This window comes from Barbatula barbatula (genome assembly GCF_947034865.1).
Source record: "Barbatula barbatula genome assembly, chromosome: 11".
Taxonomy (NCBI): Eukaryota; Metazoa; Chordata; class Actinopteri; order Cypriniformes; family Nemacheilidae; genus Barbatula; species Barbatula barbatula.
The window spans coordinates 19226047-19248685 of NC_136774.1; the positions used below are offsets into that span (position 1 = coordinate 19226047).

At 39.4% G+C, this 22639-nt stretch overlaps 1 protein-coding gene across 7 annotated transcripts in view; it reads left to right on the plus strand.

Annotated features, from left to right (window-relative positions):
* The window catches only part of elavl4 (ELAV like neuron-specific RNA binding protein 4), a gene marked incomplete at both ends in the record, with an annotated part of 68397 nt that overhangs the window by 29211 nt on the left and 16547 nt on the right, over positions 1–22639 (plus strand). For all 7 annotated transcript variants that reach the window (XM_079466632.1, XM_079466633.1, XM_079466630.1 and 4 more), the window contains 2 exons: positions 3484–3724; positions 17232–17335. In XM_079466632.1, the coding sequence (XP_079322758.1) occupies positions 3484–3724; positions 17232–17335 (345 nt within the window). The remainder of the gene's footprint in view (positions 1–3483; positions 3725–17231; positions 17336–22639) is intronic.

Sequence of the window (22639 nt, forward strand, 5' to 3'; positions counted from 1 at the left end):
GGTAGTGTTCAGTTGAATAAAAGGAAAGATGATGATCTGTCCTCCAGCTGACACCGAGGCTTTTGTGATGGCTTAGTCTGTCTTGCCTGTGTGCTCGCCTTGCCTGTCTGTCTGTCTAACTGTCTGCCTGCTTACTAAAGCTAAAGCACAAGCAGATAGAATAGGCTAAGCTCTGCTCAAGCTAGCACCCGAACCAGAGATTTGTTGTGTTTATAGCTTACTAATGCTGTTAAAGGTGCAGTAAGCATTTTTGTTTTTATAAATACCATGCATAACATGTCCCTACTACACTCCTAAAAGTAAAGGTTTCTAAGAGGTTTAACATTTTATGTCAACAGAACCTTTCTGTTGGACAAATGTTTTTTTTTGGATGAAAATGGTTTTACAGACTATTGAAAGGTAGGAAAGAAATGGCTGAAACGTTCTTTAGGGAACCAAACCCGGGTTTTCTATGGCATTGCTGCAAAGAACCCATATTAATATTTATTTTTAAGATTGTTCCTGACAGATATTGTGTATTGATAAATTTCCTATTAAATCACACCTGTCTCCTCTATGACAGCACTGGGCTTTATATACAGCAACAACAAAAACCACCAAACCTTTTTAGTTAATAGAAAAAAGCAGGCTGTCTAACTTGGTGGTTAAGTTAAAGCAACATTGCAGAAATCACTGCACCTGCCAAAGAGAAGATGGTCACAAATATGAAAAAAAAATTCTTTATGTGATCCAGTCTGTGAAAAGCAGGCTAATGTCTTAAAATCAAATTTTGAGAAAACTAGTATCAAAGTTTGATTTCAAGCATTAGTTTCAGTATGATTTCAATCTTTGAAATGGTCTTATTCAGTAAATATTAAAGACATCAAGGTTATATTTTCACAGAAATTGTTTCATTGTGTAGGATGATTAAATAGAAAACTGTAAATCACAAAAAAATTATTTTAGCTGGATTTTCACAGATTGGGTCACATATTGTAACAGCAACATGGAACACATCTTATGTAGCTAATGTACATTTTACTGATAGATCATTTAATATCATTCCACTTTGTCAGGGACTAAAAGCTGGTGCTTACATTGTATTTTTACATTTCTCATATGTAGTTACAGCAAAAAGTTTATTTTCAGCGTTCAAGCCTGTGCCGTATTGTTTAAATAGCCCCAGCTGAGGGGTAAGCAGGAACATGTAACAACTTCTTTATTGCCTTGACAGAATGACCTTCTATACTGACTGTCCTTGACTGACCTTGTCAGTATGACAACAAGAACAGTTCATGGACAGGAAAATAATAAGGCAGCATTTAAGTGCTGGGAAAGGTTTTGGAAAGGAAAGGCAGTTCTTTAATTGGCCATCGAAAACACAACACGTCCCTGAAATCAGAATGAAAGATGTCCACTTTCATCCGTTTCTTTTTCAGAATATTCAAAGGTCTCATCCCATGAGCTTTGAACGTTAATTCTTTCCTGAGAGAAACGACGCACAGCGAGAACAGCTAACAGGCTTTATAGGTTCCCTGCACACATACACGCAGGAAAACACACGCAAGTAAACATGTAAATACACAATCACTAATCAAGACCGGCTGCGGCGATGGCTATTTTGTCCCTTTGTGCCGCTTAATGCCTCTTTGATGCAGAGGCATAGCACAGGATCCATGCATTTTCCATTTACATGCATATCCTGAGAGCTTTGCAGATGGGGCTCCTATGGGCTACAGGCAGCTTTTTTTCTGTGTCACATTGGAAAAGGCGAACATACACAAAGACTAAATACGGAAGCAAAGAAATCTATCCAAAAACTGATTCCCCAAAAGGAAACTGCATTGTCTGCGTTTATGCCTTTTAACTTTGGGATTTTGCAATTGCTTTAGTAGCCAGTGAATCTATCATAGTTTTATAAATCAAGAAATAGTCAGATATTTTGAAGACATTCCTTTTCTGTTTTAGTGAAATCGTGATTAAATCGCGAAAATGCAAGATTAAGAAAGAAAACAGAAAACTCATTTAATGCTAAAGTAAAGAACAATAAGAACGGAAAAACATTACAATCTCAAATGTTTTTGATGCCTTTGATTCGTATTTTTGTTCATACAATACAGCAACACAACAAAATAGTCTTATTCATCTTTTTAATGTGATACATTGCACAAAAATGTTTCTTAAAAAACGCAGAGAGTGCAAACAGTAGCTCCGTGACAGAAGAAAATGTTAACCTTATAAATATGCCCACAATGATAAAAGAGAATTGAACTTCAGAGTGCAGATGAGGTGTATTTTTTTCAATAGCTAAAAATAAGTACCAGCTGAATTTCAACGTAGATCCGTTTTTTTCTTCACCCATCTCTATTATTTCGCAGTCTTGAATCTATCAGCAGGAAACATTAGGACTTTCGCTTCATTTTCATTTTACATCTTGATCTAAATTACACCACATCTAGTCAGAGAGGAAGAAAAGATCATGAATTCATATAGTCGACCAGCTAAAGTCAGGGTCACGCTTGCTGTTTTTACCCTCTTTTTTTACAGTTTAATTGTTTCCCAATTACATAATGTAAAAACAGCAGTGTCCTGGATAGTGGGTGGTAAATAAGGCGAATGTTTGGGCTGAATTACCGCACACAAATGTGCCACGCCTGTTTAGTGAAATCACCCATCACGACATGGCACGATTATGTTGTCTTTAGACTTTGGAGTGGCCATCCAGACAGTCCGAGAAGGTCAGACTCATGTGTTATCAAAGGTGTTAAAGCTAAAGTGAACGTGCTCCTATGTCTAACATTAGTCTCAGTGCTGCTTTTAAGGCATGTAACCGTAAAAGATTTGCCCACCCCCCACGTACGCGCATCTCCAACTTTCTTGACAATCAGAATATGACACGAGATGTCAAGTCGAGCTACAAAATTAAACACGCATGCGTGCGCACAAACATTCTCTATGCAAATGGGAGAATACATTTAGCTGCAGTGTGGAATCGTCTTTAAATAAAAAGTTTGAGGCTGAAAAGCAGCACACTCTAGGGCCCTTCTCTGTTCCGTCTTCCCCAGGGCCAGCGCGCTACTCTTCAAACATCCTCTCTTAAAAGCGCACGGCTAAACCGGTGGCAAACGCTGTTTGCCATGACAGTCGCTCTATGCTGAAGGGCTCACATTGTTACCCTGTCAAGTTAAGCAAACCATCAAAATGCACAGCCAATCTAAAAAATATGAGTGATAGAGTGTGGAGGAGGTGAGGACGGTGGGGTGGGAAGAAAGCTTCTGAAAGTCTAAAGATGCATAAACAGTTTCCTGTTAGTTTGTCATGCATTGTATTATTTAAATTCTATGAGCTTTTCCCTGATGAAAGATGTCGCAATCTCAGTCGTGCATGACAGATTATACCACTAATTCCACATTTTTTTTTTATAGTTGCAAATATTAAATCAGTAAATCTGTTGTGCGAAAAAAATATTTTGTCACGTCCTTCAACCATACATTCTTTCCGCAGATAATCAGCAACATGGAGTCTCAGGTGACGAACGGGCCTAACTCCGCCACAGCCAACGGTCCCTCCAGCAACAGTCGCAGCTGCCCCTCGCCCATGCAGACCGGCGGCCCTAATGACGACAGCAAGACTAACCTCATCGTCAATTACTTGCCCCAGAACATGACCCAGGAGGAGTTCCGCAGCCTCTTCGGCAGCATCGGCGAGATCGAGTCTTGCAAGCTGGTTCGAGACAAAATCACAGGTACTAACAAAGAGGGGATATACAAAAGGGAAAATGTTTGGATGGAGAAATGTGTGTTGAGACAGGGGAAAGCTAATCTGCTGGAGAAGAAAAGCTTGTAATAATGGTTTGATGGTTTTAGACAAAAACTAAAACTTGGAAGGATTATTTTGATGGATTTGGATATTATGGGTTAAAAGAGACTTACAGCTCAAATTAGTCATTCATTTTTACATTTTACACTCCATAAGGGAAAGCAAAAAACAATTTAAATATATACATTATTAAATCATTGAAAATGTAACTTTGTTACACTCACATTTGCATAAATGTATTTAGCAAACACTGACAGCATGAGAGCATTTAACATTTTGTCATGCTTAAATTATTAAAGTTTTGTTAATTTTTTTTATAGTAGTTTTATTTATATTTAAATTACCCTTATTTTTATAGTTTTATCATGTTAATTAAAATTTTATCACAAGGTTTTGTCAGTTTATTATTTATTTATAGTTTATTTACTTTTTATATATAGCTACATAAAGGTTTTTTTCTCCAGTTTATTTATTTTCAGTTAATAATTGTAGTACCTCAACCTAAACTCCTTTTAGTTTTATAGTTACAAAAAGGGGGAAAAAAATCACTCTCACTTTCCTTCTCTGGATCTGTTCTACATTTGTGGAATGATTTGCCCGCTGGTACAAAATAAGCAGATTCTGAAGCCATCTTTAAGAAAAACACATCTCTTCCGTCGACACCTGACCGATTAGTACTGACTTCTGTTTCTTTTGTACTCTTTCTATCCTTAAAACAAATCCTCAGCTTTGTATACTGCGGTTGGCTATAAGAGACCAGTTTTTGCTGCACTTATGCTTTTTGTTGTCCTTACGTTGTTCCAATTGCTTCTGTTGTTTATTTTATTTGTAAGTCGGTTTGGAGCATCTGCGAAATTCTAAATGTAAATGTAGTTTATAGGCAACATTTTTTATTTTTGTTTTTCAAATAATTTCTTTCGTCAAAATTTAGTTTGATTTCAATTAACAGAAATATTTTAATAGTTTTTTGTTTTCGTAAACTATAATAACCCTGCTGCTAACACTAGAATCATCCCAGTCACTGGGTTGGATCTGTTAAACATCGTTGTATCAGGTCACACAGCAATTCCAGGGCTATTCTGTAAAGACTAAATTTGTTTACAGAGCCCAAAGGAAAAAATAAAGTGAAACACAGAGAGACACAGAGGTGTTTAAGGCAGCACTCCCCTGCTAATCAGACTTCTAATCCCACCGTAGTGACTATGTGGGTGGTAAGCAGATGGATAGGGGAGGCTGCTCGGAGATAATGCCAGATAATGGCCTCCATTTTATATCCTACTTAGTGACACTTCGCACTGGATAATCTCATTAAAAAAGGGCCAGGCCTAAAGCCACTGGTTTTTAGACAAAAGGAAATAGAGAGGGAGTGAGAGAGAAAGAGCGAGAGTGAGAGTCTCTTGGCTCATGACCACAGGATTTGTAGGATTTCATTGCCAAGCAGTCAGATGGTCGGGCAAGAGAATCGTCATTAGAAAGGTCGTCATGAGATTTATCACATGCTCCTTTTGCAGTCTGTATTTTTACATGTGGGAAATTCACCAAAGTGCATCACATACAAAGAAAAAAAACGTTTTATTAAATTGCTAGCTGTCGAATACGAAAAGTTTGTGGAAAATAAGATGCCTCGATTTGTGTGTCCAGACCGCTGACCGCTTAGACCGAGGAACACATAACGCATCATAAACTGCTCTTCCCCGTACGGCTTTCTCTGCACTGACCTCCCAGGGGTGCAATTTCCTAGTTTAGAATTTTAAGATTACAAATCGCTTCCTGATCATTGCAAAACAGAGAGCTGCAAAGTCTGTCTACTGCCATCAGTAGCTGTCGTCTGGGGTTCAAAATAGATTGCGGCCATCACAGATTATATCTGCAAGTTGTTGTCATAATATTTGACCGTATCTATCTTTGTGAGCCCCATGCTCGGCTATCATCTATAGGGTACAGACGTCGTAGAGAAGTCACTTGTCAGCTTTTCAAAGAATTCTTATGTACGAGAACCTTTTACACAGTAAAGTAGATTTTAGTTGAAAATCTAGAGACGGCTGCGTCGACAAGGTGAGAAGCGCTAGGCCTTTGCGGCTTAATAGACAGGCTTCCTCTTCACTCTTTTTGCCTCCCCCGCTCCTGTCAGCTTTGATGAGACGCAATGAAGTGAGGTGCCGTTTGCCACAACTACCGTTCCCCTGCCCTGCCAAACCTAGGTGAATGCAGCTTGCCCTGCACTTACCCTGGATTATTTATCCATCCTCTTCTTTCCTATTTTACACTTTTGTTTATGCAAAGTATACATTTTTTACATTCCTTTTGTCCTGTGGTTGTGTAAGAGATCTGAGGAGGCTCACTACACTAAAATAAAAATAAAGGTGCTTCATGATGCCATAGCAGAACCTTTTTTGTCTAAATTGTTCCCCAAAGAACCTTTAATATCCGAAGAACCTTTCTTTTTCAAAAAGGGTTCTTTGTGGAGAAAAAGGGTCTTCAGATTACAAAAAGGTAAGAAAGCCTTTGACTGAATGGTTTGGCTTTGTGAAACCAAAATTGGTTCTTCTATGGCAAAATCTTTTAAACACCTTTATTTTATTTAATATACATGGATGTTTCCTTCATCAAGGACACTGTTTACTATGAAAAATGAAACTTAAATCATATTTTTTAGGCTCTCACTCTTTGAATTCGCCTATTATTAACAATGTCCAGCAGTGGAGCTACATGCATGATGGGACAATTTTGTCATTTTTGTTCTCTCTCCTGAACTGTCACGAACAAATGTTTTTTCCAACACCTTTTAAATAAGCATTCATTATGCGGTAAAAAACATTATTGCTCATAATAGTTCAGGAGGAAGAACAACAATGACAGATGTTTTTACATCTTTTTCCTAATAAATGTCTTTCTAAAGCTACGTTCATCGATTTTATGTATAAAATTTAAATGTTATAGTGTTTTCACAAATAAGGTTTTGTCAAGGTTTGTCAGGTTTTACTCACTTACGGATACAAATATTTCCCCCAAATATAGTTGGACACACACAATGTCCATTATTATTCACATTTTGGATAATTTATTAAAACAAGAGTTTATTTGCAAATGACTGTAAGTGGTGATATTTTGATTTGGTCTTGATCTGTTTTTTGGTGGCAACTGTGGAACAGTTCTAATCTGTAAAAAGTAATCATAAAAAACATTGAAAATGTATGACTCAATATTTTTATGATTTAATGATTTTAGGATTCTTAATAAAAATCAACCCCTGAGCTCTAAAAGCACCTGAAGTTAAAGAAACCCCACACATGCAAGAATACAAACATAAAAACACTATCATTAAATGATGTAAACACACACACATACACACACATACACACACACACACACACACAAACAAACAGAATCTTGCATTTTTGGTGGATTCCTTGCACAAAATAAACCAGGGAATAATTGATTCCTGTATACTCTGTGAATTAAAAAAAACAGTGGGCCAATATTTATCAGCGATTATGTAAACTGTCAGCAGAAATGGATTAATCACATTCCTCACAGTGGGGAAAGCATTTCAGAAGTCATTACGGCTAGGATTGTGTTGAGATGCCGAAGAAAGCAGATGGTTATGCTGCTAACTTAGCGGAAAGCCTTTGTTTATAAAGGTTCGAGTCAAGCTTAAAATCCCCTGCTCAAAATGCACACATCCCCAGCCCAAGCGCTGCTTTCTCAGCAACACCCTGTTCGCTACTAATAGTGAGGATAAACACACAGCCCATGGGGAGCGAAGGTGATTTTTCTTGTGAGCCAGGAAGCATATTGAATGAAAACTTTTAATGGAATACATTAAGAAAGTGTTAACGCTTCTGGCTATCAACGCACAAAGAAAAATGGAAAAGCCTGATTTAGCAGCGGTTCGACGAGGAAAAGAATTGGATACTTGTCAGTCTCTCCGGCTTGCCGGATTCTTTTCTGCGTGAGAATGAACACGATTGTGTTTATAATGATACGGCGGAAAAAGAACACATTGAGCCGGGCTCGTGAATTGATTGCGTCTGTGATTTTCCATTTGATGAGGAGGGGGAAGGAAACGCACATAATCTTCTGTTCGTATTCCTCAAGCAGTAAATAATTACTGCATGATTAAAAATGGCTTCTGAGAAACAGCGCAAACCCCCCTCACATGACCCCCCCTGCGGCCCGGGCCTCTCCGTGTATAAGAAACGCGAACGCTCGCAGCCTGCTTTTTCCACTGCCATTTTGCTTCATTATTTTCTCCGTCCTGTCCAGTCCACAGATGCTATTGTTGGTATTTAATGGCTTGGCTGAGGCGGTGGGGCTGCTATCGGTTCATTCTGTGTTTAACACTTATGTAGCTTACATCAAAGAGCCCGTCTGCTGCTTTGTGAGACTGCTTGTTCAGGTACACAACCCGCTTCCGTGCCTCACACCCAACCATCTGTCACCCTACCGACCTGAACGTGGCAACCTAAACCTGAACTTTTTTTTGTCAAGCTTAGCGCCAAGCAAACCTTCGAGTCATGCTGAGCTGACATGAGTACAGAAACATATATGACTTATGTCTCTATACTGACCTCTTTCCTAACCAGGTCTTTATCCCTCAAGATATCAGACTGGTACATCACGGAAGCGTGCCATACAAGAGGGGCTAATAGCTACATGCAAGCAGCTGTTTCATCCATATAAATGCCAAACACTTAGGAAGAGAAGATTTGAATTTTGCAGTTTGATTACATCACACACTGAATATTCTAAACCCATCAGTCCAAACCCAAACCACAGAAACAGGCCTAGAACGGTCATGCTGGTTTAAGTACTATATACGCAGTATATACTCAGAGTGTGGCAGATTAGGCAAATCAAGCTAACCACCAAGGCTGACCACCATCCGATTCAAAACCAGTGCCGGATCTAACACCATCAAACTAGATGTAGTAGCATGAAAAATTCATTGTGCTTGATGTTTGCAGAAGCATGTTGAGGATTGCAACACCTCAGTAAGTGTTAGACTGCTACGAATGTGTAGAAAACCTCCATGTCAAACACACTTAGATTACAGTCTGACTCTGTAGAAATAAAACCTGATTTGCTTTCCGTGTTTTGTCATGTCCTGTTTAAAACAGCATAAGGCCAAATTAAACCGAGACAAAAATGCTGTGTGGGATCTAAATAGCGCAATCACCCAGGTGAAATTGGTAGTGGGAGAAAATTAAATAGTGGCAATAAGCAACTGCGGTATCTGCAGAGAACGCAAACTTCCTCGCCTAGTTCAGCGGTGTGATGTTTTCCACCTTCAGCCTCCAGTAAAGTGATAAGTTATTCAGGGTAAAACATTCAGACCTCATTTACATTGTTTGACAATGCATTCACTGTCACCATCCCAATTTCACTGATAAACATGGGCACAGAAATAAACCAATCATCCTCTTTCTTTCACAGAAAGCTATTTTCCTCCTATTGGGTTATGTAAAGTTGTGCATGGGAAAAAATTTACTTCAGTTCCTCTTTAGAATTTTTTTCCAAAAATGTTCTGGCTCACTGAGTTTGTAGGAGGTCTTTCTGAAGGCATCGACACTGTTAATATTCATTAAACAACAACATTTAGGGGTTACCAGCAATGGAGCGATGAGGCGATATGTTCAAATCTGATTCTTGACTTTTCCCAATCCTTCCTCATCTCCTGTTATATCTTCCAAAAAGTCGACAAGCCTAAAATAAAAAGTGTGCTTTTAGGAACACACCTTTTCAAATCCAGCCAGTATTTCCATTCATACTCTTTCCTCTGTGATTTTTTAAACTGTTATATGAAAACAAAGTAATATAAAAAATCTAGGTTGGGTAGGGTTGCCAAGCAATGAAGCAAATTGGCACATTAATACAGACCGCACGCTCACAGGTTTATCTGCATTTAAAAGCGGCTTTGAACTTGATCAGAATTTGCAGTCGGAACTATTCGTTTCATAACAGCAGCCCGCGAAGTGCCGGTGAGGTTAGTCACAGACATTACCTTGTGGTTAGCTTGGCATTAGCCGCTGGCTTCGTGCAGCTCCAGCAGTTCCAGGAGAGCGTGGGATTTCAGCAATCCCTGGGGTGGCTGCCAGCGTTGTCATCTAATGCGGGGTCTGACGTCGCTTCGTTGGGGTGTCCCAGATTTACAGGGGCTCCTTTCGTTCCCACATGCGTACTCCTCCCAGACATCCCACACACTGCAGGCTACACGCCAACACGCCACGGGCTCCAGCACAGCAGAGGGGGGCAACCGGGGGTGGGAGATTCCTGTGTCTTCCAGCTGTCGCCAGCCTGGCACAGCAAAAACACACGCCGTTTCAGATGGATTTACAGTATAGGGTTTTACGAGGGAGCGAGTTTCAATAGACGGCAAGAGTGCATTGCTTACTTTCCAAAACTTTAAATGCGGTCATGCGGCAATTTGATAACAAAACCAGCAGGGCGGTATATACGGAAACTGGCCTTAAGTTTACGCAAGGTCAGGTGAGCTAATAGGTTTACGCGAGCTTTTAGCGAAATATGAATCTCCAATGCAAATCCAATCAGAATGATGCTTTTGTCTGGGAGAGCACTTAGGCAGCCCTTAAGTGTTTTATGTACAAATGGCTTGAATTAAGGCTATTAGATGCAATGATAAACAGCATTAAGAACAGAGACTTATCTCATCGCACCTTACATTATCTAATTACACTTCAGTCGGCTTTTGTCTCTTTTGATGGTATATCACTAAGCTAATTAGGAAAGTCATTAAGTCATAAGTTGGCGTCTTCAGACATTATACAAGTCCTAATGTGACATGAAGTCAAATGCTGTGTGTTTACAGCTGCCAATAATATAACAATAAGTTTGTTTTATATCGAATGCGTTTACTGCAAGTATCTGGTTCAGGAGAGAAAGGAACTAATGAGGACTAACCTGTCGTGTGTGGAAATCTCTTTATCTTTAAAGAAAGTAAGCACCAAGTGATGCGCAAGATACGGCTAGTTTATCTATGACTGCTATGTCATTGACCGATCAGAAGTGATTTTATCAAATCTACAAGCATTTCACTTTTATGTGGTCCAAAACAACAAAGGGTTTAGGTTTCATGCTCCTGTTTTGTACTTGTAAAGAGATCGTTCCCTCCTGGAATGCATGTCTGCAAACCAGACACTTTAATTTAGGTTCAGTTCTATTCCTGGTTAACCCAGTTTACCTGCATTTCTTATATACATTTCTCAAACAGAAAATGAAAATTCTGTCATCATTTCTGACCGTCTTGTCATTTCAAACCTGTATGGCTTTCTTTTTTCTGCAGAACACAAAAACATATATTTTAAAGAATGTTAGTAACCAAACAATGGCGGAACCCATTCACTTCTATTGCATGGACACAAAACCTATGCAGGTCACTGGGTACCTCCGTTGTTCAGTTATCAACATTCTTCAAAATATATTTTTTGTGTTCTGCCGAAGGTTCGTAATGACAAGAGGGTGAACTATCCCCTTAATAAAAAGCAATTGCTGTTTTATTTTATTAATGGTAATTCAGCCACTCCACCAGACTCACACCAGTATTTTCCAAAACGTCACCTCACAAACACACCATTTTTATTACACTTAAGTGGCCTGTACAAAAGAAAGACAACAACATCGTACTCAACATTACCCGCTTACCACATACCATGTAAAATGCCCTCAACATGGAATGAAAATGTCTTTAAAATTTCTTGTACTGTGGGGATCCATCCGTGTCCCAAGATACTGTAGCAACAAGGGCAAAATGTCAGTCCGGCAACAGCGGTGATACATTTGTTTTGACAAATTGAAATGGTTTTTTGTCCTTCCTTTCTTTTAGCCTTCCACATCCCAAATGTGACTAAATTTAAGTCTGACCAAACAGATTTCCACCTTCGTAGCCAGAGAGCTTCACAACATCAAGGTGTATTAGCGTCAAATGCTCGTTCGACTGTCATCTTGCATCTCTGGTGCTTTTCTCTACTGCGTGAATGCTAGTTTCAGCTTTTCCGCCCGATTCGAGCTCAGGGAAATGCAACTGTCGGCACAACATGGCTGCCGGAGGGTTCGGAGGGGAGGCGAGCATGTTGCTGCAGGCAGAGTTGTGTTTGCTACAATGTTCATCTCATTTTCAATCAATGAAAGCACTGGGCCTTTAAATTATGTATCAACAATTGATGTGCGGAGAGGGGGAAATTAGCGAGGATCCAGCACGAAGACTTTTAGCTCACTGCCAAGCAGCAGAACAACGAAAATCAGTGGAATATAACATCTTTCATGCGCAAAGCTTTGATGATAAATCACATTGAGCACTTAGGAATTTTTATAAATGACATGTAATGTGAAATCAAAAGCAAGTGTGTGTGTGTGTGTGTGAGAGAGAGAGAGAGAGAGAGAGAGAGAGAGAGAGAGAGAGGACACCCACCGGACACACTCATTTTATCATCTCACACAATCCAGCTCCTGCTGCTAGGGGACGAGGCGTAATGGTTCAAATAGGGCTTCTTCAAATGGAGCCTGCCACTCCAAACAGCCTCAATTTATTGGAGAGAGAAACATCTCATTTGTACCATATAACTCAGCATGTTCCTCAAACGTTTCAGAGAGTCAAGGAACCAAGAGAGGGGGCGGCTTACGTCCGCTCTTCCTCATCGTCCTCATCCTCGCTATCGTACAGATGTTGAGGCCGATTACGGGAGAAAAGTGGACAGACGCTCTGGGAAATTGTGACTGTGGTGATGTCACAGCTAATGATATCAATCATTTTTCTCACGCACAAATCCAGCAACCATTGGTTCACAAAGATGTCCACATGCTTAGAGCTGTGCACATTGTGCATCATATTTCCTAGAATAAAAACATATTAGACTCACATATAGAAAAATCACACATAAACATATTACCAATACACCAATGTATTGCATAAATTAAATGAACTAGTTTGCTGCCTATGGGGGCGAACATTTCAGACATCGTAAGCACATTCCTGACTATTTCAAAAGGTTGGCTAAATAATTATGCAGCGTTATAAGACGGCTTGTTTTCCCCTATTCTAAAACAGCATCACATGTATTCTTTCTAGAGGCAATTCCACAATGCATTATTACATACTATATTGAATTACGAAAAGTACTGACATTGTGTCATTGTGTTATTACCTTAGCCAGATGTGAACACCATGCTGGGTGCTGTTTGTGTGCTGCGAGGAGATGTAGAGCGTTCCAAATCAGTCACTTACGATGTTCAGTGATGGTTTGGATGGCTGTGTAGGTAGTAGGTAGGCACTCCCAAGGTCTTGGAACAGAGCTTCGGTCTCGATCGAGCATTCTCGCATTACTATAACGCTCCTGCCTCTGTCGTGTCCCATCGCAATGAAAAACCCATCAGGAGCCTACACACTAATAGTCATAAGCTGTTTATTTGTGAAAAATATCCTTTTAATTGGTGTTAAGCATTGTCTTTGAAAAAGCCTTTCCGACATTTCCAAATTTAACCGCACATCTATCCTGCTGGGGAACAAAGAGTGCTGGAAAAATGGAAATCCACACTCATTAAAAGCTCATTAAACGCGCAATGCATCATTTCAGTTTGCGATTGTAATTGACAATTAAAATATATAAGTTAATGTTACCATTATACTAATTAAACAGCATAGAGGTAATTCTCTTTTGCTTTGTCAGTTGATGTTTAGTGCATGTTTCTAATAGGCTCCAAATCCTGATTCGTTTGTTTTTATGTTCTGTTTTGTGTTTATCGATAATCTTTCTTCATGGCTGATAAAGATACGTTCTGTAAGAGTTAACGCAAATGCTTATCAGCTTCTGCAGATCAAACACTGTATGAAACATTTACATGATAGGTATGATGCCGAGTTGCAGAGCCATGAAAAATTCAGTGTGATTCTTACTTTCCTCATTAATGAATTCATGAGGCAGACCTGACCATAACCTTCTCTGGTACCTACACTGCCATCCATTGTAGGTAACCCTGACTGCGCCGAAGAGATTGTCTTTGTGCATGCTTTGTCTCTGCGTGGGTATATGATCTTGTTGTGCAGATAGATTATTTTATATTCTTTGTGTAGGTGTCTGTAGCACATATGTTTGTACAAATACACAGTGTACCTTTTATGTACTCTATGGATTTGCCTTATGTGCTACGCATATGTATGATGCTGATTTGTTAGAATTACATTAAAGACCTACATTTTGTAGATAGCACATGCACACATTTAATTTGCTGTGTGTCGGCGATAATACTAGCTTGAATTTATGCGACACTCTTACATGCAGATTCTGTATTTCTCTAATCACACTGGAAACATGGCACTCAATGCCAATCTGCATTCATTTAATAATAAAATGGCTTTATGGACAAAAATGTACATTTCTTTACTTGTTTTTGTCACTCACCTGTCAGTTCCCTGCCGGTGTTTGCATTTCTGTGGATGACGGCGTTTCCCTTGTGTGTGATATTTCACTTGTTGAGCTGCAATGATAATGAAATTCCATCGCACAGATACTGCAAATGACTTTACTTTTATTAAACGTCCCGTCTGGGTTAGATTTATAAATGCATTACCAATAAAGAATGTCTTTCTCCATCATTTACCGCATGGGGCTCCACTAGGCACCGTGTGTGTGTTCGTGTAAGACACTTGCGCTGTGACACTCGGCTCCAATCAGCTCGTTCTGAAACAATTTTAGAAATCACACCGAATATAATATTGTATAATAGCGTATTGAATAGAACAAAACCGCACACGCTCATTTATATTTATGAATAGCACGTGTTAACTTCCACCGTTCTAACCTGCATTCGCTGCTGTGCTTCTTAAACCTTTTTATTTCAGATATAAATCATTATTATTTGTCACCCTTTATGTTTGTCACTGGGTTTTGCAAACATCATTTATGTCAACATATTATTTCAATATTATGGAAGGACAGTGACATTTTGCAGGTCCATTTCAACCATTCTGCACACTTGTGTTTACCTGCTTACAGGTGTTGTATTATAAAGGCAGTTTGTGTTATGACAGACTTCATCGGCCCACAGGGCAAGGTGCACGTAATACATATTTTCTTTGAGGTTTTGCCTCTGCACTTTGTTACGGAGCACAGATGAGCTACGAGATATTTAATAGAGAGGATCGGTTTAAGGTTCTGTTAATGTGTCTGTTCGTGGGGAAATTAAATTAGCTAAATAATTGCCTTGCCAAAAAAGGCCCTTAGAGATTGTCAAAACAACATGCAGCCTCTTTTCTTTTAAGGGAGGAGGATTTTATTCTTTGTATTGTCATAGACTACAAAGACTAATAATGAAATTATGCACTTAAATTAATAATTAATGAACACACACAGGGATTCTCTTAATTTTCTCAAAATATTAAGAATATGACTCACTTCGGCACCGATCATTAGAACCCAAGTGTCTGTACGTGTGTGTATTGTGTTTGAGTGTTTTTCTGAGAAAAAGACTGCTTCCGTTCCCCTGCTGAGATCTCCTCTGTCACACTGCTGTATGTGTGCCCGTGTGTCTCTCTGTGTACATTACACTGGTGGTGGGTGGAACCCCTTTGACTGAAGCTGTAGTCTCGTATGGCCTCACCTTATCCTCAGGCAGGAACTCCAAAGGAGGCAAGGACCACTTCCAGCGATGTTATGGAAATGCCATCAGGCAAAGGGGCATTATAAAATAAATTGTTTTATGAACCCATTATTGTACGCTCAAACACACAATCGTGCCTACACACGCAACCGCCCACACGCACATACACACCCTATGAAAATGGCAATGAGGGGCATGCCAACGTGGGGCCAAACGCTCTGGGCCACGTAGAGAACAGACAAAGAGAGGAACAGAAGTGAGTTAATGGAGAGAGAGAGAATTGGAGAAGTTTAGGCAGAGCGAGTTCTCAGTGTCTGTCTTTTCTCGATGTGTTCTCCGAATGTATCATTATCCACAGCCGTTCTCATCCCTGAAGCGCTGCATGACAGAAACACACTTCATTTACACTAACCTTTCCATTTTTGCTTTCCCTCTCTCTCTCTCACACACACACACACACACACACACACACAAGCATACACTCTTCTCAGTTAAGGAGCTCAGCATAGCACATATCTAGAAGACTCGCAGCCATAAACATGAATGTCATCAACTATTCAGCTCAATATTCTCTGTACTCCGTCACCTGTTTTCCAGTTTTCCCGCTTTATTTATTCTGAATCATTCTGAATCATAGAAGAAACAAAGCTGTCACTGAATCCATGCCAATATTATCAATATGTAATGGCCAAACATTTTGTTTAGAAAATGTTTTCAAAATACATTAAATACAAATAGATTAAATATTAAATACAAGCACAACAATATTTAGACTTTTCTCAGCGAAACAACCTACAACTTTCCTGCTTTCCTGTAGCTTAGACCATGGCGCTAGCAACGCCAAGGTCATGGGTTTTGATACCAACGGATTGCACATGCTCAGATACAATGTATAGTACAAAGCAATGTAAGTTGAATTAAATCTGCCAAATGCATAACTGTAAATGTTAAAGTTTATCCGCAGATTAAACTGTGTTAGGAGAAGTGATATTAAATGACAAAACACCTATAAATAAACACCCAGAATTCCAATAAAACTTGCGCCTCAGATTCCACCATTTTCATTATATTTTAAAAGCCCGGGAACACATATGTCAGACCAGCATCAGGGTTTGAATAGTCCTGTATTACGTTTTGTCAGATTCACAGTCTTTAATGAACGATAGAGGGACTGGTAATCCTTCTTAATCCAAAAAGAATAAAAAGAAGACATAGCGTTTGAAGCGAGGGCAGCATGAGGCTGTCCGCTCGGCCCCCGCGGAATCCGCAGCGCTTCAGCTCGTGTTTGCTTGGTGCGGGGAGCAGCGCAGCGCTGTTTCACATTTATGATTCACTTTGTGTGTACGCTGTGGACTAAGCTCTGTCTGTTTCTATTAATGAGGATAAGTGCAACGCTGTTCTCCAGTTCCACTGCACTTGTGTGGCAAGATCTTTAAAGAGCCAAAAGGAAAGTGTGGAAGAAACAGTACCACCCAGTCCTTTAGTCAAAGCAGCAGTCAAATAGCAGATGATGGCTGCCTCGCCTTAAAGAGAGCAACAGACTTCTCTGTCAAAAACACTGTAAGCCGTTTCCAGCGGAGGCTTACAGCTAATGCTCGCTATCGAAACATGAACACACACCAGTCACACTTACTCAAGCTAATGCTACATACATCGTAAAGTGTTTGTGGTGTCTCGTAAGATATGCAGAGTTTATAGTTTTTTTCAGAATTAAGGAATGGCAAGGGCCAGTATATTGCCTTGAAAAAGGTAAACGCTTTAACCCTGTTATTTAAATATTTCTAAACACATTTTTTCCCCTCTTTTTTTTTCAATAACAGGACAGAGTCTTGGCTATGGTTTTGTCAACTACATTGACCCAAAAGATGCAGAGAAAGCCATCAACACGTTAAATGGACTGAGACTTCAGACCAAAACTATTAAGGTAGGTGACCACACTTGCATTAACCATGAAGTACACGGTCATGTGTCACAAGTGCAAGGTGCCTGTATAAAATGAATGATTTGTTCAAACCTAAACAATGCATGACCTTGTCGTAAAAAGAAAAGCGATCTATAACTTTGCCATCTCTATTTAAAACATAAAACTAAACATTATTTGTCATACTTATCATTATGTCAACCTGACATTTCCACTGTTATCTAAGAATCCAAATTCCTGTGTTTTTTAATCCATATAGTATCAGTTGCACTTGAATGTGGAATTGCAAAAAGGTGAACATTCAAGGTTAAATTGCTACATCATTTATTTACTGTCGTTATTAATTGCGTTCGTTTTATTACATTATTTTTCAAATTAGTTAACTCAAATGAAGTTGTAAATCAGCTAAACCAAACAACAGCTGTATTTACATGCATGCTTGAATTGTACGGCTTATTGTTTGCAACTACATTAAAGTTCATGTTGTTAGGTTACCGCCTATCTGTTGTTTACCAAACACTTTTCTTCCAAAGCAACCCGCATTACACTATTGCTGAATGGCCCCCCCTGGTGCCAGCGTCCCCCCTCGTTCAAGAGCACAGCGCCGATAAGGTTCTCTCAGTACCTCTTCGGTTAACAGGTCACCCTCACCTGGGATTGAACCTATCGAAACGTAACAGATAGCAGACGGTAACGTAACAACATCTCATTTAGGTGGAAGTGTTTTCCCAGTCGCCATTTCTCCCGACCGCACCAGTCAATTCAGCGAATGTTTCCTGTCACTGTTTCTGCCAGTGAAGCTGCCGTGATTAGTGCATGTGACGTACGCTGGCTCGTGCTGGGCGCAGGCACGGCGGCCCAAAAAATCTCGCTCATTAAGATGCTGAAGGAAACAGGAAAGCAACTGAAGGATGAAAAAGGGAAAAAGTGTAATTGATATGTAAATGAATCTCCAAATGTCAAATCATAAAGTCACACAAAAAGAGGGAAATAGAATGTATAATGAAATAATGTGGACATGCTAAGTAGATACCTAAAATGTATTTTTCTAGGTGAAAGAAATATATTCCTTTCTGTAAGGTTGCATTGTATATAGGAACTGTTCGGTTTAATGCTGGTATATTCTAATCCGTCATGTTTATTCAAATCTTCCATATTCTATTCTAAACGGTTTTGGTCTGTCAAAATCTGACGGGTTCTTTTTTCCGTCTGGCTAAATTTAGAAGCAGCAGCTGGTTTTAACTGTAAATTCCAACTGATGCTCACGACATAATCTGTCTATGCGCGTGTTATCAACTGGCCTATAATCCCAGACCTCTCACTTACATCCGCCCTAATCTAATCAGATTGGATTTCGCCTGTTTATGAAAACACAGAGCTCAGTCTCAGCGGCTCAGTACCTCTTAACATAACAGCGCAAGAAAATATTTGCGTGTGGGAGAGAGGGTAAAGAAAAAGAGTCGTCATGGCTGTTTGTGAAAAAGCACAGCGCAAAACTCTCAAACATGGGCGGGTTCCAAAGTGGCAGCGTGTGTATATTGGCCAGTAATGTTTCTACTACTGGTTTCAGCATCAGTTTAGAATTCATCAGAGACAGAATGACTCACTCTGGGTGTATTTGCCGATCATCACAGCTTCTTGCCACGCGGCACTTCTCTCTGTGACAAAACACACTTCATGGGAGGCCGCACTACACACACACACACACACACACACACACACCAGCACACATTTAAAACACTGCTCTTACTCGTCAAAGGCACACCAAAGGTTTTACCTCCCTCCTACTGCCACAACGTACAGTATTCATCTTAAGCTGCTTTTAATGAATTGGATAAAATTTTAAATGAATTTGACTTACAAAAGCCAGAATTTGAATTATTCAAATAAATCCTTCACTTTATAGGTGAAAAGGGGACATGAATTAACATATGCATTATTATTTGGACTCCAACTTTAAATTCATATCCAACTCAAAATGAGATGTTACTGTATTATTTGTACTTTACACTTATTTAAAAACATGAGTTGCCTGTCTTTCTGGCTCGCTATCTGCTCATTTAAAAACTTAAAAACTAATACTGTAGAAAACATTAGTGACTGTAATGATTTTAAACATTCTCCTTCTGCCAACATGCACATCCATGTAAAGAAAGTGCTCTATAGTACACTTAAGTGTACTTACAATTTTCACACATTATGTTTGTACTTACTATAGAAAATAATTGTTTTTAGATCTTCTAAAGATAAACTTTAAGGTATAGTTCAACCAAAATAAATCTGTACATTTTCTTGTTCTGCTGAGCACAAATAAAGATATTTGGAAGTACGTTTGTAAGCAAACAGTTCTGGGGCACTATTGACTTTCATAGTAGGGATGAACACTGCTATGGTAGTCAATGGTGCCCCAGAACTGTTAAGTTTCCCACATTCTTCAAAATATCTTATTTTGTGTTCAACAGAAATAATTTTCTACAGTTCTGTAACAATCGAGGGTGGGTTAATGATGACCGAATTTTTGGTTAAATTATCCCTTTAAAAAGATTGAGGTGAAATCAACTGTGCTATTTTGAGACACCGTGAATAGAAGTTGAAAAATCCACCATTACAACAAAGGGTGATATTTTAAGTCTCTACATTGTAAATTGTGTACAATATCTTTTAGGTAAATATTCCTCAGTGTATATTATTTCTTTCCTTTTTTTATTCTCCCTTTTATGTTTTGCCTATTTCTATCCCAGTGCTACACACACTGGCAATATTGAAAAATGCTGCCAACAACGCCCTGCTCTCTACATATTTTCTCTCCCTATCCATCATTCTGTCCATCTCAGCATGGGTTAGAAAAACCGACGTCTTTATCTCTTCTTTGTGATCTCTCTTTTTTACACCTCTCACTCTCTCTCCTCTTTTCTCTCCGCACACCATGAAACCTCTTATTCCGACCACCACCGGCCCTTTCAAAAGATCCTCTCCCGCTGTAATACAGCCTGAAAGACCTCTGTCCTATAACTTCTAATAAGTGTGTTCCAAGGTCATCCTCCTTATAAAGCCTCCATCATTACTCCACCCCCCAACAAGCCGGGACGAGGACAGACCATCTAACAGCAACAGACAGCTGTGTCTTACAGAGGATGAGAGAGAGAGAAAAAGACGGGGAGGCTAATTATCCAAAGTGCATTTCCTTGCACTTTTTCAGTGGAGGAGGAAAAGCGATGTTTATGAGGGCCCTCCTGCTGAAATAAGCCCTGATGATGTACATCTCCGCTAGACGCTCACAAGAGGCTGTTAAGATGAGAGACGGGAAGTAAGAAATGGTGCCTGTGTGTATTACGACGAGTTTAGATTCGTATTATAGGGCTGTGGGTTCAAGGGGTTCGCTGAACAGGGGATCTCAAATTAAATTAAATGCCTTAACTTTATGTATGTCTTTATATTTCCTGCTGTAATATTGACGTACCGCGTGAGGGCAATATCAGTAGCTTACCTGCAGTTTGTCTAGCATACCAGCTAACACGGGAACACATCAAACCAAATAAACAAGCTGCATTTTGCTGTATCTCCCTGATAAAAAAACATAAAAGGGTGAGATGGTGTAAGGAGAGAGACTGTTTCATTCCATTTCTAACTTTCACGCTCTCACCATTCTGTTACCCACACACTTTTCCATGACACTTCTCCGTTTCTCAGCAAAACTCCGGCTTTGCCTTTCTGTCGAGGTGTGATAGGAGAAATCCCACTGAGGTTGAGAAGAGCATAGCCTTGTGCTGCGAGATACACGTACACACACTCACACTCATGACAGCAGACAGGGTGTTGATAGATCCGACATCTCGATCTGCTTGAGAGGGCAAAATAAAGCAAAATGAGAAAGACAAGAAGGGCATAGGGAAGAGCGTGTCAGGGTTCCGTGCATTTTGCTTTCTCTATTGGAGTGGATTTCGGCAGATTATGGAGGAGCGTTTAGCATGTTTAGCTCAGCATTTGTAGCAGTGTAACAGCCTGTGATGGCTCTGCTACCCAAATGTCAGAACTAATGAAAATATGAGATGGAAAGGCTGCTTCAACCATTAATGGGAATAGATTAAACTGACGTGAGCATTAAAGGGCAGGGAGATAGAAACATCTCCCCATCTTGAATTAAAACTGATCTGCTGTAACGAGAGAGAGAGAGAAATCTCCCTTGCGATTTTTTGGGTGGAGAATAGACAAGTCAACAAGAACATTAAATCTTTTGACGTAAATTTCTCATTTAAAATAATCCAGGCCAAGCAACAGCGTTGATGTTTCACACTTATAACATTTAATATCCCAACATATATTTATCCCCACAAATATTTAATTATCCCTACACATGTCACATTTAGTGAGGTTAACCCTTTAGAACCTGAAGCTAAAATAAGCTGTTTTCACACATTTAACACAATGTGCCATCATCATGTGCAAGGTATCTTTTTTTCAGAAAACAAATGTATTTAAATATGAAGGTTATTGACCCTCACTGTGTGTTGTGAATTTGTAAATAGAACTGATTTTACTGATTCAGAAGACCACAATGGAAATAAGCCCATGGCTTTTTTGTGTATTTTATCCTGATTTAAATGTGAATGAATTGGTCTTTTGGGCTTGATGGTAAAAAAAAAAATACTGACGAAATAACGAAAGAATCTAGCACTTCAGACTTGAAAAAATATACTGTAGCACATGCATAAAAGTCTTTTTAGTGCCACTCATGTACATAGTTTTCATACATGAGCCTTTTAACCCAGTTCTCAGGGTGTATTTATTTGCACTATTCACTCAAATCTGATGGTGAGACAGGTGGTCCTGTCTAATTGCAAGCACAGGTCCACATCACACACTGTTCCATTGTCAAAAATCATCTCAATCGCCTCTTCTGTTGTGTATCTCCTCTTCGCCATGCTTTGTTTGCTAATTTTATTTGCTTGCTCAAAAACTCTCTGACCTGTCGCGCTCCACGAAAACACCAGCTCCGTAACTGCCTGTTGATAATCGCCCCCTGCCGCTCTCCACGAAAACAGCAGTGATTGACTGAACCCAAGACATTACCATAATATACCGTCTATTTTCATAAAGCACAGTTTGTCTTCTAGGACGATTCAAAACATTTTGATAGCACAAATGGTTGCAGAGTTATGGTAAAATGAATGGGTCGGCGACGACACGTCCGGTTTAAAAGTTAAAAAAAAACAGTGTAGGAAAAATTTGTTCCAAATCCACTTTCTTTCTTGCTTGGAAACGCTCTTCATTAGAATACATATCTGTTCCTCACACAAAGCCATCGTG